At 36.2% G+C, this 18,613-nt stretch overlaps 1 protein-coding gene across 1 annotated transcript; it reads right to left on the bottom strand.

The window, feature by feature from the left end:
• Window positions 1-22: 22 nt before the first annotated feature.
• On the bottom strand, window positions 23-14,932 carry LOC145782417 (ovochymase-like). Its single transcript, XM_082594239.1, has 12 exons — window positions 14,810-14,932; window positions 12,054-12,237; window positions 10,058-10,164; window positions 9,366-9,524; window positions 8,145-8,268; window positions 5,633-5,832; window positions 5,288-5,400; window positions 4,038-4,158; window positions 3,339-3,533; window positions 2,016-2,114; window positions 523-666; window positions 23-138 (listed from the first exon to the last, which is right to left on the bottom strand). Exons 1-12 carry the CDS (start codon window positions 14,880-14,882, stop codon window positions 23-25), a joined length of 1,635 nt encoding a protein of 544 aa, XP_082450365.1. The 5' UTR covers window positions 14,883-14,932.
• Window positions 14,933-18,613: the final 3,681 nt, after the last annotated feature.

Raw genomic sequence — 18,613 nt, 5'->3', positions numbered from 1 at the left:
TATTACTTGGTGCTTCCCTTCATCAATCTTCACCATTCAGCGTACCAGTTTGACTGCACTGGTGAATGTAGCATTGATCTGGCGATGCGAAACCCAGGATGCTTGAATCACTCAGACACTCACGATGGCTGACTACAGCTAATTGATAGAACCCTTAGATTACATGTCAGCGATAACAAACCGTATGGGAAACTGCAAGCATTGGTTATGTTCATTATCCGTGTTTATGCATTTAGAGGTTTTCTTAGAACAACAAGCATGGCTTGGTCGGCTGATACTTGACATGATATTCAAGGCGATTACGAAATTAACACAATATTTTGAAAAAAAATTACAAACCAAAATTTTATTGTTCTTTTTTTGGTATCAAGCCGGAGTTGACCTTTCCTTTACGACTCCGACTTCGTACATGCCAACAATCCTCCGACTCCACAGCTCTAGAATGTCTCTAGCTTCCAAAACCACAATCATCAAGCAGCAGTTAAAAAAGAAAAAAAAAAAGAAACCAAGCCAATCGCTTGCCTGCAGTAGAAGTGGTGGCAGACGTGATTATTTCCGTTGAGAGGGTTGCTGTTGAAGTACTGCTGTCAGAAAGATACGTGCTCGGAGGAAAAGATGTGGCTGGAAAAGTAGGATTAGCTCCATTTGTGTTGGTATCTCCAACATCTGTGACAACATAAACACTGACGAGAGAATGCAAACGTGTAAACTTTTCAACATAACAAAATGAAATAGAAGCTCTAGTTGGAATGATTTTTAATGAATTTTTTTTGCCTACTACGATATACTGTACATTTGCATCATCAGGTAGGTTATGACCCAACTTTACGGTACGGTATATGCTGTATGTCAATATCCTAGCTCAACTATGTTGTCCTTTTAATTTTGTACTTTAAATGCCATTAAATAGGCCATTGTGTCTATAGTCGATCAGAGAAAACCAAAAACAATCCTTTAAGTTTTATCTGTTAAGCCAGTATAGAATAGGGTGGATCGAAAAATCCAAAATTTTTATTTTTCAAAGCTAGTATGCCAAAAAGGTAAGAAATACCCATAATTACATACATGCAAATTTTTTTTTGGTTTTGACAATTTTTTGATCGCCCCACACAAGGTTTTCGTTTCCCTAATATCGGGTTCGAGAAACTCTCCCACAAAATTGGTCAAAAGCATAAATACTGTGTGACTCACTTATGCGCTTTATGATGTCATAATAAGCGACTTGTGTTTAAACAGATAGGCTACAATTGACAATTTTATCACAATTGCTAAAATACTTGGTTGTGTATCTCAACAATTAGCTGATGTAGCATTTGATTCTTCAAAAGAATTCTAGATATAAAAGAGGCTTTATGGTACAATTAGCCTATTGGAATTTGCTTGCACTGCAGGTTCCACAAAGTTTAATAAAAGTTATATGCGCTTCTTACAGATTAAAAGGCAGTTCACTTAGACTAGTACGGGTAACCCTACTGGGCGATGGCCTAGTTTTATTATTACTTGGTGCTTCCCTTCATCAATCTTCACCATTCAGCGTACCAGTTTGACTGCACTGGTGAATGTAGCATTGATCTGGCGATGCGAAACCTAGGATGCTTGAATCACTCAGACACTCACGATGGCTGACTACAGCTAATTGATAGAACCCTTAGATTACATGTCAGCGATAACAAACCGTATGGGAAACTGCAAGCATTGGTTATGTTCATTATCCGTGTTTATGCATTTAGAGGTTTTCTTAGAACAACAAGCATCGCTTGGTTGGCTGATACTTGACATGATATTCAAGGCGATTATAAAATTAACACAATATTTTCAAAAAATATTGCAAACAAAAATTTTATTGTTCTTTGGTTTGTATCAAGCCGGAGTTGACCTTTCCTTTACGACTCCGACTTCGTACATGCCAACAATCCTCCGACTCCACAGCTCTAGAATGTCTCTAGCTTCCAAAACCACAATCATCAAGCAGCAGTTAAAAAAGAAAAAAAAAAGAAACCAAGCCAATCGCTTGCCTGCAGTAGAAGTGGTGGCAGACGTGATTATTTCCGTTGAGAGGGTTGCTGTTGAAGTACTGCTGTCAGAAAGATACGTGCTCGGAGGAAAAGATGTGGCTGGAAAAGTAGGATTACCAACTTTTTGTCCATGACGATATACATTTGCATCATCAGGTAGCATATGACATAAAGTTACGGTACGGTATATGCTGTATGTCAAAATCCTAGCTCAATCACGTTGTCCTTTTAGTTTTGTACTTTAAAGGTCATAAAATAGGCCATTGTGTCTAGTCCAACGGTGGGCAAACTGCGGCTCGCGAGCCGCATGCGACTCTTCAACATAAATTTTGCGGCTCTTGTATTGAATCGTAATATTACAAAAAAATTAAGATCATAATTATAAATGTATCTCGGACTGTCAACCAAGCAGTGGCGTACCTAGGGTATAGCAGGTATGGCTCGAGCCATGGGCGCCACATTGATAGGGGCGCAAAAATCGGTTGGTATAAATTAAAATTTGTGACTTAGCCTACACTGTCTGCAAAATCTAATTTGCGGCCAATACAACACAAAGATCAAACAAGAGTCTCTCTTTTACTGTAGCCATTGTTAAACAATGGAATTGTGACTTTGCAAAAGCAACATTGTGCTTCTCCTGGCTCATTTTGCGTTCAGTCAGCAACAATTGGAAGTTTAGTAAAGTCGCTAAAAGCAGCGATTAGTTGAAGCTTAGAAGTAGTCCCAGAACTTACTTATTCGTTTTTACAAGAATTTATAACTTTGTAAAATCAAAACATCGTGCAACCTTGACAAATGGAAGAATTACTTCGCACAGCTTTAACAACTTATCGTCCAAATTTTCAGACATTAGTGAGTCAAGTACATAACTCATATGGATAAACAATCATTGTGTTTTTATTGCTGTTATGTTATGTCAACTGATTTTGAGGCTCGCTGGTGTTTATGGTTTATCCGCGAGCGGCTCTTTCTTTGAACAACTTTGCCCACCCCTGGTCTAGTCGATCACAGAAAACCAAAAACAAGCCTTTAAGTTTTATCTTTTAAGCCAATGTAGAATTACTGAATATATAATGAGTAGTCTTATGCCAGCACAATGATTTTATCCAAAACGTTTTTTGAGCTGAGTCGTCTTCTAAATCTAGTAAAACGTGATTCCTAGGCTAAGCCTCATGTCAGAGAATTATTTTCCCTACGTAAGCAATATCTAATGTTTCAAATAAAATGGGTTTGAGATTAATTAGTTTCTGAATAATTAAAGCTACTCTTGACTTCACTGAAATAAAATCAAAGTTCTTTTTGATACTTGAAAAAAGAAATTACCTGTAGAGGTTGATGCAGTGGTCGTATGTGGTTCATCAACAGATGTTGAAGTGAAGCTTATGTTTACGGCAAATCCCACAAATTGAACACTGCTGTCTGATTCGAAAGTTAAGTTCACTGATTCGTAGCTTCCAGCAGGTATATGAGTCTCCATTGGTAGGTTGAAACCACAAATATCAGAACCGATTTGAACGCCTGTAATGTAAAAGCGAAGCAAGTATATTCCCATAAAAATTCGAGTTTTGATGATATATCAATGTTGAAATCCATAGCGTGAAATTTTATTTTTAAAAACTAATCATCTCGATTCGATGCTGAACAAAAGTGAATAATAAAACAAGTGATCCCGGGTCTGGGTCTGAAAGTAACTGGTCACTGGATGTTGCTTTTGATTGACACTTAACAGCAAAAACAAATTTATGACAATAAAAAGTGGTGAGATCAAAATAATTTAGCCTACTGTATGTGCATGAAAGATAGGTAGGCTAATCTATATAGCGCTTAATAAAAACAAACGTGTGAGCACACTAAAACCACTATTGCAAAAAAAACTATTCACTCAAAAACAACTTTAAAGCTGACCTTACAACGCAAAATATTCAGATTTTTTATTGCTGTCACATTGTTCAGTGACAGTCGGTCGCTGCGTGTTTTTTTTTTATCAATTGGTAACTAATATTGCAGTAATAAAACTCCTACCTGTATTTCCAACAATCTTTAATGTGTCATAACACCCAGACTCAATGCCAATGCGTTCCAAAAAGGTTATAGTGACGTTTGTTGTGGTAGGAGAAGAGGGTTGCAGAATCCAAGTGCAGGTCTGAAAGTTTTTAATGTGGGCTTATTACATGCTTTTGTCTTTTAAACTTTTCTTTTTGTCATAAACAGCTTTAACCGTAAGTCATTTGTTTTTAGCCCAATAAACAGTCTTGTGTAATCTGATAAAGATAGCTTTGTGTTTGATATGTAGGCCTTAGCCGACATAATTCTTAATTCATCATTTAACTGATTTTCCTTTCGTTTGTTCAACTCACTGTTTTTCAATTCACATTACTACTAGACTACTGCACGGTTTTCCATCGTTTGTTTACTGTATTGCAAGGATTTGGACAAGGTAGTAGAATACCAAGATGAAGATTTCAGGTAGAATACCGTACAATTGGAAATTTGTGTTTTATAAACAACCAACACTTTTTTCTCGAACAAACGGTCATCTTTAGAAAGCAATAAGTAGCCTAGCCCATATGAAACATAGAAACTATGCCAATACACGAGTCTCCTACAAGTCAGCAGTGGTGAACTGAGCAAGCAACAACTGAGCAAGTGACTACTGGGGTAGCAACCTTTCAGAAAGTGGCTGAAGTTGGTAAATGATGAAACTGAGTAAGTAACAACTGAGCAAGTCATAACTTGGCATGTCACAAGTCGGCACATTCAGTTTGGCAAGCGATGACTGAGCAAGTAAATCTCATTTGCTGACTTGGCAGTAGCTGAAATGTAATTGCTGAGTCGAAGCACTTGCTGAATTGTCGCATGCTGAGTGGTCCGACGACCTAACATACCGTAGATGCCAAACGTGTTGTAAGGGTGATTTCTTATTTCAATACTTGTATAGCCTACTACCTATATCTACCCTATTCACTTTAGTTTAAAAAAACAAATAAAAGAAGAAAAAAATCTAAAAACATTGTTTTCGTGTTACCAAAGCAGTCAGATGCAATATGTATGCACAGTAATATACATATCAACAGCAAACTTTACAAAAATTGCATTGGATTTTCACAATTTTAAGAACAGTAATCAGAATATTGCAACTGTTTACAGAAAATTAATAACCTAAAGGCCTACGGCTACACATGGAAGTTTTGTCGACAAGTATAAGCTCAGCAATAGCTATGTTTTATTATAAGTGAAACAAATTAAACCGTCAAGCTAGGAAGATAGCTCACCATTGCAGGTGCGTACAATTGCGTCTCACTGTCAACAGGTAATCGTAACGTCTGATTAGATGTGATCGTATTTCCACAAGCAGTTTGTGGGAGCGAAAAAAATGGGCCAGCATCTGTAAAATCAAGATCATTAAACACAAAGTTTCAGAAAAGGAAACAACTTTTGAGATTTAAACATAGTTTCAACTTTTTCTAAATTACAACATTTTGTTGAAATGCCAAGATAAGTTGAGCTACTTATCACATAATTTCTTTTGTAAAGGTTTCATAAAATTTTGGCATGTTGAAACAGCAATAGATGAAATACTGTAGCCTAAGTATTTGCCTTTTCATGATCATTTGTACCTGAATTCCGCTGCATTTCATTCTCAATCCAAGAAACGTATTCGCTTACTCTAGTGTAAACCCCGGGGTAATTTGGGTCAGCACAACCAATTCCAAAACTGGTGATTCCCTCTAATTGGAATGGTAAAGTTGAATTCAATTGGCACACAAGGGGTCCTCCGCTATCACCCTGGCAAGTGTCTACCCCTCCGCTTTCAAATCTGAGTACAAAAACTTTCAGTAACATAATAACAAAAGTTTGTATCAATCGAATCGATCGATTAGATGCTTTAATTTGCAAAAGAATGTGCTATACTGTAAATAGTCTAGTAAGTTGTCGCAACAGTGTCAAATTTTAAACTGCTTATTCTATTTTGGTCTCAAGCACGTTATTATAACGTTTGCGTTTTGTCACTTTTGCCTTTTTCTAGACCTCTGCTTTGTTTGGTAGCCTATGTGTTGTTTTAATACGATAGTCAGGAATCAGAATAAACTGAACAAGTTTTCTTTCAGTGGCCTACAGCTGTGATCCCAGAAATGGAGTTAGATGTAAACGCTTGTCCGGCGTAATCAAAAGGAGCAGGTGTTGCCCAGAATTTTAGTTGATATCTAAGTTTTGTTTATAATTTGTGTTACTTATTTCCTCTTCTTTTTTGCAGGCTATTTTTGTTTTTTCATTACCCAGATTAAGAAACCGCATGTCATAAGAGGAGAGAAGAAACTTAAAAAACAATTATAACTTAGGCTACTGCAGTACAGTTTGGGTAGAAAAGTTTATGGGTAAATATAGTTGAGGCCGATTGGGACAAAAGTCGCATTATGGTATTTTGAGAAAACTTTTAAAGTTTTCTAGTTTATGCTAAAATATTTACACATTGAAAGATATTACTGTGGGTATGTTGGTTTGTCAGAGATTTTTTATACATTCTGGGTGTGTAAGTTTTAACTTAGGCCTACTTGGTTCTATAGTTTTTCTGTATTTACAAATAAAATGTGGACTTGTTAACTTTTTTCTTATGTTTGTGACTTATCAATTTTTTGCACGAAAAGTTCACATGTCAACTTTCTACCAAATAGTTTTTGTGCAAAAAGTTGATATGAGCTTTTTTTCAAAATAGTTTCTTTTGAACCATTTAAAATGCATAGGTTCGTTAAGAAAATAGTATGGGAAGGATTTTTATGAATTTCATTTTGCCCAGACACCAAAGTGTCGGTTTGAAATTATAACGTTTGCCGATGACGTTTGGCTGGTCGTTTTTGTTACAGATCATGGCATCACTTTTAAACAACAGAAAAAAAACAGTGGTTATGTAATAATAAAGTAATTAAATAAATTAAAACATGAGTGCAAATTAGTGTAATTGGTCACTTAGATTTAGAAAAGAAGGAGGTGACAAGTTGTAATAGTTTCTTTAATATTATTAGTTTTGCTTTGGTAATAGCAAACGTTAAGACCAAAAGTGCAAAAACTTTGATTAGCTTAGCGTAAAAGAATCTCATTGAGATACATTGCTCCCAACAGATATCCAAAAGTCTAATAATGTTTGTTCTCTGTTTTGGTGGACCCAGCCATATCACTGTTTCCAGTGATGTACGCGCATACAAAAAATATTGACGCCGTCAGCATTAACGCAAACGTTCGAAAAACCATACGTCGTATGCGTCAACGCAACTTGTAAAAAAAAGTTGGCGGCGTCAGCTCAGCGCATACACTAGCGTAAACTAATTTTGTTTGCTAGGTGCCAAACATTCACTCGGTATAAACCACTCGAAACAAACAAGTTTTATTTTGAATTTCCACTAAGAAAACACAAGCATCTGAAAGTGTTCATCTGACATTTTGCTGTGTTTTGGTTCCAATATGTCTTTGCCCATTGCAAACATTCTTTCAACTGCAGCGCTGGAAGGTATTGGCGTGTTGTAGCGAAAAAAAGACATTAAAAAGTATGCGTTGACGCTATGCGCTAAAAAACCGCGAAAACTTCACGGCGTAGCCTCAAGCGCAAACTATCGAAAAAAATGTGGCCCCAAGCGTTAGCGTAAACAAAAAGTCTACGCCGCAAGTCTGCGGCGTAGAATTTGCGGCGTATACGTACATCTCTGACTGTTTCTGGCGGAAACCCTGCCCGCATCAACTTTTTCCCAAAAACGGTTCGACTTTGGCAAAAATGGGGTGCCTTATTTTGGTCGAATTCGAATGAATTTCAATTTGAAACTCTGATAGATCATTCTCTATGCTTTTCGGACTACAAATGTACACTTAACTCAATTTCGACAAAATATGACTTTTCTGTTTTTTCCGCAACAAGCTTTAGTTACCCTAAAAACGATAGGGCCTACAATGTAGGCTATAATACATATAGGCCTACATATTCCCTAATTTTCATACCAACCAAAAGTCTTGATATTATGTTAAAAAATTTATCACACTCAAGCTTCAGTGGTTCATAATTTTCACCATTAGCCTATGCTGTTCTTTTGAAAAAAGCTGCCCATGTAGTAAGTTCATGTCGTCATGTCATATGACACTTACCCTGCACAGACTTGAGCTGAGGAAATGTTGAAGGAAGAACCTCTGTTGTACCAAGTTTCACAGTCCGCGTTTGAGATGATAGGAACCGAAGCCTCGCGAAGGGTAAACCGAGATTCAGTGGCAACTGTAAAAACGGGAATCTGCTAAAAATCGTAGCCAGAACTTGATATTTTAGCTATTTTTAAAACATTCTTGTAGGCTTGAACAGGGCTGTAGGACTAGCCGAAAACGTTCGCATATTGTTTTTTTTTGCTTTTATAATGTTAAATGTAGTGTTGTTGCTGAGTTATGTCTGTTTATGGTTTAAAAAAGTTATCTCTCTACCCAAATTGTAATTTAAAACAATTTATCAAAAATATAATTAGCCTAAAATCATAATTAGCTTGAACGCTGAAGTTTACTTACACATCTTGGGACGATTGAATCACCCAGGACGTAATTACGAATGATGTAAAAAACAAAATTTTCTGAAGTATAGTTTTGAAAAAACTACATTCCATAACGACGACGACAAGCGTAATAGTTCATTTGACACTTGAATAATATCATAAATAATTTTTTTTACATAATGATCTATAGTAACAATAACAGATGATAGACAACAAATTAATAGAATTAAACAGCAACATTTATAAAATACTAACAAAACTAGAAAATAGAATGTATTTAAAAACTCTAAGCCCAATTGTTTAGCCTACATCTCTTTACATCGAAGTTATAAGCTACAATACGTTGTCAGGTCAGTCATTTGTCAAATTCCAACATATATCGATCACAACCGGAAACGATTTTAACATGAAGGAATTCAGCCATTGCCACTGAAACATCGAAGTAATCAGAACATGTTATAAGAGGCTACTGTCCAATTGTGACCCTTCTACTACTCAGCCAGGGAGTTAATCCTTGTTTTGAGCTTTATTTGGTAGTACAGATGAAAAAAGATGGTAGGAGTGGTAATCGAACCCATGTCATGAAAATTACCACTTTCTAGCCCTAACCCCTAAGCCCTAAGCCAACCAGCTGACAGAGAATCCATCATTTAATTTGTTTTGCATCATCTTTTTTTCGCCCTTTCACGTCACGGAAAACGTAGCTTATGATTGGTTGATAGGTTTGAGGTTTCAGAAATGGTTGGAAATGGTTGGAATGGTTGGAAATGGAAATGGTTTGGAAATGGTTGAATTTTTTCTTGGTAAAGTGAATACAATCACAATCAGTTACCTTCAGTGTGTCCCCATCCAGAAATCCAGCAGTCTAAATCTACTTCAACGTTTACTCCTTGGGACGGCAGACACGCCGGAAGAATATAATCCGTGAAAGTCACTGTGCCTCCAAGCAGCAGGAGACTGATGTCGTTTGCAATGGTGTCGTCATCATAATCTGAAAATTTAAGAAATCTCATAACAGCATACGTTGCCTAAAGATAGAAGCTAACATGGTTGTCCAACAAAAGAGTTGTGTGCTTTGGACAAACTGATCAAGCTGTTCATTTCAAGGAAACGAAAGATGCTTCACAAAATCGAGGTAGTAGCCTAACACAAACAACAACGCAATTGTGACAAACGTTTGTAGTTTTTTTTTTCAATAGAGTTTTTATGTAGGCTATAATTATAGTTTACTATTTAGTAATTGGAACAAATCTAGCAAACTGTTTGCTTTTTTCAAGTATTTCTTCAAATTTTAAAGGAATTGTGCTATAAATACTGCTGAATATAAATATAGGGTTGGCCTACACTTTATTCTCTCACAGTTAGGATATTTATTAAATAATTGGACTGAACTACTAAAGCCGTCAAGTAGCCATCAACAAATGTTGTCAATGTTGGCATGAAATAGATTTCATCAATTAGGCTCCAATAATTATAATTTATAATTGTGATTAACTGCCGGATGCTTAGTTTAAAATCACTCACTAGGATGCTGTATAATTTTGGCCACTGGAAACTCCTTTCTGGTAGCATCTTCAGAATCTCGGTACTTCAAAGTCCCCAGCAACATATGGAGCTTATGTACAGTTTTTCTAAATAATAAAAAACAAATATTTATTTGCATTCCAAACTCTGTAACGGAAGACGTCTATTCGAGTCTAGGCAGAGTCTAGAACTTTTAGTGTCTTTTCTCATAAACTCACATAGCCTATAGGCCTACTGACTGAGCAGTGTGGCTTGTGAAGCTGCAATCACTTGGATACAGGGATTACAGGCCAACAATAATTTCCTTTTGTGGCTGAAACTGCGCTAACAGCTGTGGGCTATATTTATACTTTGTATAAAGCTTGCAAAAAAAGGTTAAAGCCATAGCCTACTATTCTTAACCAGGCACAGGAAAAATTTACTTTTTTTTCATCAATAGACAAACATTTAGGTCAGAAGCCTAAATGAAGAAATTGCTAAAATCAAGAGAGGGTGGTTTAACCTAGGATCAACCCGCAAACAAAAAATGGCATGTACAAATTTTATACACTAAAACTTGGTGGATGAAGTAACTTTCTGATGAATACAATAGCTAGATTACCTTGAAATTGCCAGCCTAGGTGACAAGATCTTCTGCAACAATTCAAAGTTTCAGAAGCATGCAAAATTGCCAACAACATGTTGTTATGATCAATGAATTCTTGCTTGATTTAGTGATGAATACTTTATTGGTATTAGGCTAATGCAGGGGTCACCAAACTACGGCCCGCGGGCCGAAACCGGCCCGCGAACTGATTTTATCCGGCCCGACACGTGCTGCGGAAATAACAGCTGCACTACAACTGTTACGGAAAAAAGTTACCAAACTTTTTGTAAAGGACTGACGTTGCTGTTTATCATTAGGCCACCGCAAATGAGGACAGCCTAGGCCAAATTTGGAAAGATGTAATGTTTTTTCAAGAGCTCGATGCCCTGTAGTGCATCACAGTAGGGGATAACTTTTCCAGCAACCTTTCGATTTTTATCACAACTTTGCTATTCCACCGCTGACTTTGTTATTTATTGTGCTCAATTCAAGTCTATGGAGATTCTAAATAGTTGTATATCTTTTCACAATATGCATCCGGCCCGTAGCTGTTAATCTTGCAGCAATCCGGCCCTCAGAGAAAAAAGTTTGGTGACCCATGGGCTAATGGTCCGCAAGTTTTCTATTCAAGTTTTTTTTAGCAGACGACATATTTTTCTTTCAGAGGTGTAGTCAGGGGGGAGCAAAGAGGGCAATTGCCCTCGCCCCACCCACTGAAATATTTAAATAAAAAATTCACACTCTGTTACAAAACCAGTTAACAAAGTTTTATTATCAATTTAGGTTGAAAGTAGTCTCAGAATGCGCAATTTTAAAAACTTTTTTGCGGAGGCTCCTCTGACCCTCTTGTAGATGCTCCGCCTTCGGTGACTTGCAGCCGGCGGACACGTGCAAAAATACTTATTTCCCTCTCCCCTCCCGAAATTTAGTGCTGGCTACCCCCTTGTTTCTTTCCGTTCGACACATTGGTTTAAAACTTTCCACTAAATCAAAACATGGTAATTTGATACAAAGGCAATTGAAAACAAGACGAAGCTTTGTTTTATTTTAAAGCAACATTTTTTGGTCATTTTGTTTCACAATCGAAGCAGGTTTGTTGCGCCATGCGTTTGAAGTACACAATCGGACTAGAAATAACACAGGGAGAAACCAACCGCCGTCATATTCATGTACTGTACATGATCTCTTACCTTTTTCATATGTTTAATCATACATTTAAAACTAAGAATAAAAATTACTGCATTAATGTAGCTTGTGGGTTTTTAAAACAACAAATTTCAAAAGCAAAATTACATTTTTTAAAAAACGAAAACTTTTGTTGCCTTGGTTTTGTTCTCTTTACTCTTGTCAGGAAAAAAAAAGTTTTCTTGAGGCCAAATAAAGTTTGTTTTAATCAGCCTTTTTACTTACTCATACGTGCAATGCGCAGCCGTGACTATCCATCGGTTGGCAATTAATGTTCCTCCGCATACACTTGCTCTATATCCAGGGTCCACAATAATTTGAAACAAAACTTGCCATGGCCATTTGCCGGCAGAAGACTCCTCGCCTCCAACTATTCTTGAGTTCACAGATATTGGAACTCCACAGTTACCTACGCATATAAAAAAGAATGCTCAAATTATGTGGGCTAATTCTTGTTATTATTATGATTACAATTGAAATTATCATTATTATTACTATTACTACTATATATTATTTTTATAATTGTAATTATGAACATTGTGATTGCATTATTATTATACTGTAATTAGTTGCTTCTTCACATTTCTCCTGTCTTCCCCAAAGTTCTGTCTATATCGGCTACCATGTGCAACTGTGCATGTTTTTATCCAATGAAATTATGCAGCAAATGCACTCAATCAATGACCAACAAGCTCAAATGTACATTTTTATAGCATGTTACCAAAAGCGTCGATATGCGGCACAAAATGATGTAGTGACTATTAATATGTGATTTGCCTAAGAGCAACAACTATGTAATGAGCTAATTCAAGCCTAAAATCAAAAGCAAACACTTGATCAAGCGCTAATTAAATAAATCCATGGTGTCAAGCAGCCGAGTTGAAGGGGCTATATCAACCTTTCATTACCGAAAAGCTTTGTTCTATCTGGAATGTAGACCTACTTTGAAAATACAATTGAAAAATATTGGGACTATATGTGGTTACAACACTGACTGTACTTAGCTCATACAAAAAGGGACTTTCCTTTAGATGGATTGTTTGACCCAGTATTAAACTCAGTAGCATATTTGAGGTACATCAATGTGGACTTTGTTTTAAATTTCAAATTGTTATTCTAGAACCCGGGTATCAGATATGTACAGTAGGGTGGCTCGTTTTTGAACTTTTTTTTTAAATTCTCTCGGGGTAGTGGGGAAATGGTGCCAATGAGTGAGAAAACGCTCATGACAAAATTTGAGATTTGTAAAAAATTGTCTTCAGCCTCCTCATGGGGCCCAAAAATCGAAAAATGGGGTCAAAAACGCAATTTTTTTTAAAAATATTTTTAGTTTGGGTAGATACAATATTGTTTAGATATATCTAAATAACCTATAAAAAAAAATTGGAGTCATTTGAATTATTCCTTCAGCTTCCTCACAGCTTCTGAAAATTTTCATTTTGCTGAAAATTTCGCATTGTTTGTGGTTACATAACTACAAACGTCGTCAGTGACGTAAATTCAAATAAAAGACGTCACTTTTTCCTACCAAATTAACCCAATTTCATTAAAAAATGACGCAACAGCTCAGGGCAGGTTTATAAAGAGAAATACAATGACGTTTTATAGCTGGCAAAATGTCTAACGCAATTATGTATCATGTACCCACCCACAAAAATGCGAAATTTTCAGCAAAATGGAAATTTTCAAAAGCTGTTAGGAAGCTGAAGGAAATTCAAATGACTCCAATTTTTTTTTATAGGTTAATTAGACATATCTAAACAATATTGTATCTACCCAAACTAAAAATATTTAAAAAAAAAATTGCGTTTTTGACCCCATTTTTCGATTTTTGGGCCCCATGAGGAAGCTGAAGACAATTTTTTACAAATCTCAAATTTTGTCATGAGCGTTTTCTCACTCATTGGCACCATTTCCCCACTACCCCGAGAGAATTAAAAAAAAAATGTTCAAAAACGAGCCACCCTAATGTACAGGTCATTTGATAGGATGCATGAAACTGTGACTTGTCGGTTTCCATAGTTTGAACAAAACAAAGGAAAATTACGATAATAAAGGTATGCTATATAAATATTCTCATTACAAAGAATCCCAGCAACCTACACATTGTAGCTTGTAGGTAAACGTTGAAACAATTTTTTAAGACAAACTATTGTTCTGAAAAGCAGCAACTTACAATGTCGCTTTTCTTTCAAATTGTTGTTTTTACAATGGAATAAACCCTCTAAAATTGCTTCAAACAACATTGTAGTATAATTATGTTCGTAGTAATCAATAAACTGGTTCTCTTTTTGTTGGTATTTGTGACATTGATATTAAAATTGTGACCAGTGCCTCGGACAATTCGAAAAGAAACTGTTTCAAAATGCTTTGTTTTGAAGTATATTTCCATATTATGTTGATTTCAATTCGAAATGAGTTTCGTAGGGAAGATGCTCATTAAATATCTGATTTAAACCATATACTATCAACGAAAAATTATATTTAATAGATACAGAATTAAGCGCCAGATAATGCAAAAACATTGTCATCGGGTGACACTGAAACTGGGCCACAGGGCTCCAGAATAGCTTTTAGGCGCTACTCTATTACCAAAATTTGCTTTCAAAATGCAAATAGAACATAAAGTAACTTCTGACATAAAATAATTTTATAATCTACGTTTATTATAGACATGAATGTGAATTTCTTCGTTTATTCATTTGTGTTTTAAAGTTGGAATCAAAATGTGTCATTAACGTTATCCATTATGATTTCCATTCATTAACGAATTTGATAGTGAAAGCAAATAACGTTCCAAGAACACAAAATTGCGTTCGGCATTAAATTATTAAACGAAAAAAAAAAAATTGTGCCACTAACGTGGCTGAGAAAATGCAACCTTAGGCTATTTTTGCTTAGGCTAAACATAACATAAATCAAAGCAAACTATTACAGTAATTTAAGCACAAAAAGACACAAAAAAATTGAATTTCCCTTACTTTCGTTTCCGTAACATAATCCTTCAAGAACGAATATTACCAGTAGAATAGAAATACTTCGCAAAGCAAACATAATAAATGATATTGCTGACAAACTGTAACTTAAAATGAGTTGCTTCCTAATCTTTTCACGCCTAATTGATACAATTTTAAACAATCGTTATGAAGCTCTTTTGCGTGTTGCACAAAATCGAGGGCGGTTTGATTCAGCCTGATTCCACATGGTTTCACAAACCATGACGTCACAACGTTGAGTCGAAGGTTATTTTTCTTGCTTGAGTGAATCGAACGGGTTGTGGAAGTTTTTCACTTTTGAAACGATTCTTATGGTATAGGACTAGACCAACTTCAACGCTTACAGAAATGTAGTTTTAATTCGGTATTATTATTTAGTCAAATACAAAGTGTGAGTTTTTGCCAGTAAACCAGTGGAGGGCCATATAAAATACACAAATAGCCACCAAAACAAAGAAAAAATTGTCAAAATTGTTCAGATGTCAAGCTCTTCGGTGCTCTTTCCAAACTAGGTGCTTGTTAGACCTCAACTTTTTCAATGCTCCTTTTCTGATTTTATCTTAATGTTTGCTTTGTTGAAACTCCGGTAACCCCCCAATTTTCGTCTACATTCCGCTACGCCGTAGCGCCATGACCGCTACGCTACGGTATGCGTGCTGTAATCTAATAAAGTTATGCAGCAAGTGCACTCAGTCATTGACCATAAACGGTCTGCATTTCTAGCATGTTATAATAATCGTGGGAAACGCGACACAAATAAAAATATGTAGTCTAAGCCTAACTGTCGACTTGTGAACAACAATTATGCAACTGGAGAGCAGAAGCCTAAAACAAAAGCAGATTTTTGATCAAGCGCAAATCGAACAAAAGCATGGTATCAAGAAGCCGAGCTTAGAAAGCGGTATCATTTTTTTTTATTATACCTGAAATGTACGTTGAAAATACAATGGAAAAGTATGGTGACCCACTGACCTCTCTTACAGATTTCTATCACTATCTGTAACTGTAGACTACTTAGCCAACACAAAAAAGGGACCTTCCTTCAGTGTGGAAAATATAAACTTTGTTTTAAATTTCGAATAGTTACTTTAGAACTCGGGCCTCAAATGTGTAGGCTACATCCTACATGTCATTTGATAGGATGCATGAAAATATTATTTGAGTTTCCGTAGTTTTAACAAAAGGAAATAAGGAAATGACGATAACAAACGACTTGCTACTGGTGCTGTACAAACATTCTTACTACAAAGAATCCAAACAACTTTCATATTATATTCAAGTTCAATAACAAAGTCCAAATAACAGCAAATTATGAAGTTACAGATTGCGATTTCGGATACTGAATTATCTTCAGTACAACTTTATAGCCTAACAGGTGGGTTATAATAAAATAGAGCAGTTTAGTTGAGAAAAAGGCTAAATGTGTTACGTTGTTGTTGCTAAGATACAAATAAACTAATCTACTTTAATTAATTCAAATAAAGAAAAAAAAATTAACTTGTGTCATATTATCTTCCATAAATAACAAACACACCAGAAATTTAATTTGCATTACGACCTGATTATGAATACCTAGTTTACTTTATTGGAACTGGTTGCCAGAAAATTTACGTTATTAGCAGGTGAAAGTTTCTCTGAATATATAAGACGATGTGTAAACGTTTTTAAATATATCTGGTACATCCTAAATTTTGAGGCCCTAGGCTTCAGTCTTTCTATAGTCTAATGGTAAATGAGGCACTGCAGTGTTATCATATGTATTTGTATTATGCAGGTCGCTACAGCAGATGAGGTTTATTAACCAATCTTAAGGCAAGATTTCAATCAGCCGATTGCAGCCACGCGACTGATGCACGTTGTGAACGTTCTTCTCGAAACATTTTTGATAAAGCAAACTACGTCAGTAAACGTTTCGATTTCCGTAGCGTGGCCTAGCGGTTTGAGGATTAGGAAAGTAATCATTTCGATGGCGTGGGTTCGATTCCCACTCCTGCCATTACTCTTTTCTCTTCTGTAATTACCAAACCATGTTCAAAGTCAAGAATCCACTCTCTGTCTGAGTGCTAGAAGGGTCACAATGGCCGCAGTCAGCTGGTTCATAGAGAAAACTGTAGTATGTTGAAGCGTCTACCGGTCAAAACACCTCATCTGCTGAAACGATCTACAGATTACAAATACGCTTACCATATCCCTTCAATCTACTTCAAACAACGTCATTTTTTGCAAAACTACTTTAATTAAAAGTATGCCCAACTTGGGCTACTTTTCCTTCTTAGGTTGGGAGAAACCAAACTAGTTTGCGAAATGGCAGATATAGACGACTTTTGGTGAAACAAATCAAGTTGAAAGATTTACTTTAGAATATGCTGTGGCAATTTTTTGAAAACAACCAACATAGCTATTTAATATTGTTAATTTGTTTATCAAAATATTAATTGATAAATTAAATTTCCCTCACTTTCGTTTCCGTAACAAAGTCCTCCGGTAGCTAGTATTATCAGTAGAAGAAAAATACTTCGCACAGCAAACATAGTCAATGATATTTCTGACAAGCCGTAGCTTGAAGTGACTTGCTTCCCAATGTTTTCATGCTTTACTGGTAGAATGCTACAGTAATCTTTGTTACACTCTTGTTTGTGTTTCACAACAGCAAAAGTGGCTCTGTCGTGTTGACTGAATATGAAACAACATGAGCATTCAATGGAAGACGTTGGTAAGTTTATTAGATTGGCGCGTATCAAGTTTCCATTGTTTTGTGACATAGTCATGAGACAAACAAAGTGAAACAGAAACAAATCTTTTGTCGCGTAGTCAACACAGACCCATAGTTTGAATGTGATTTTTTTTTCTAAATATTTTATTAGCTTACTAACAGTACTTTAATTGCAGAAGCTGTTTATGCTTTTACCACCAAATGATGCACACACTAATTGCTTTGCTGGCTGCATAGACACGAGTGGTGGTAGCCCTGGCACGACATTCGAAAGAGCGCCAGTTCGACACCACACAAGAGCATGTTGCCGCTTCTTTGGCAAGACACTTAAAAGCATGCATCAAAATGAAAGTGGACACAAAGGTTGCCTTTCTTACTTTCTCCCTTATTTAATATAAATCTTTAACCACCGGCGAAAGCCTAGATACGACAATATGTTCCTTTTGAAGGCTGCTGCTCGAGTGCAAATACTGTTTTGCATCCTGAACCCATCAACTTATAGGACAAGAAGCCATCTTCTTCATTTTAGAAAGAACGTAAGCTACGTGAAATATCCCATAAATGTGGCCTACACAGATCAGCGCGTTGATAATAATCTCGCAGAAAGTTCGATTATATAGGTTCGATTGTTCAAGCTCCAGCGAAATGATGCAACGTTGGTGCAATGTGACGCAACACCAATACGCCACCACATTCAAACTCATCGTTGCAGAGTGACGTCAATACTGCAATGCTCTTCAGAGCAACGTGTTTGCCTCATTCGTGACTTCGTGTCCGCTAAGTGGCAGAGTAGGTTGGTAAGCTTAGAATGCTTCAGCGAGGCTTTGAAGAGTGGGATTTTGTAAATGATAAAACAAACAAAACAAGTTCTCTTTCAAACTCTCGTCGTTTTGGTCATTCCAAGACACCGACTAACTTATTGTTTCTCTTGAGCTACTTGTTAATTGCTCAAGATTTGAACTGATTTATTTCCACTCGCAATGAGACAAACTTTTCTCAAATTTCATGCAGACAATTGTGCATGGCGTCCATTTACAATCTAGAAGATTTGACCTCTGGCACAAAACCAGGCCCTG

This window comes from Aplidium turbinatum, chromosome 1 (genome assembly GCF_918807975.1).
Source record: "Aplidium turbinatum chromosome 1, kaAplTurb1.1, whole genome shotgun sequence".
Lineage (NCBI taxonomy): Eukaryota > Metazoa > Chordata > Ascidiacea > Aplousobranchia > Polyclinidae > Aplidium > Aplidium turbinatum.
Note: the sequence above shows the minus strand (reverse complement) of the source record. Positions and strands in the feature narration are given on the sequence as shown.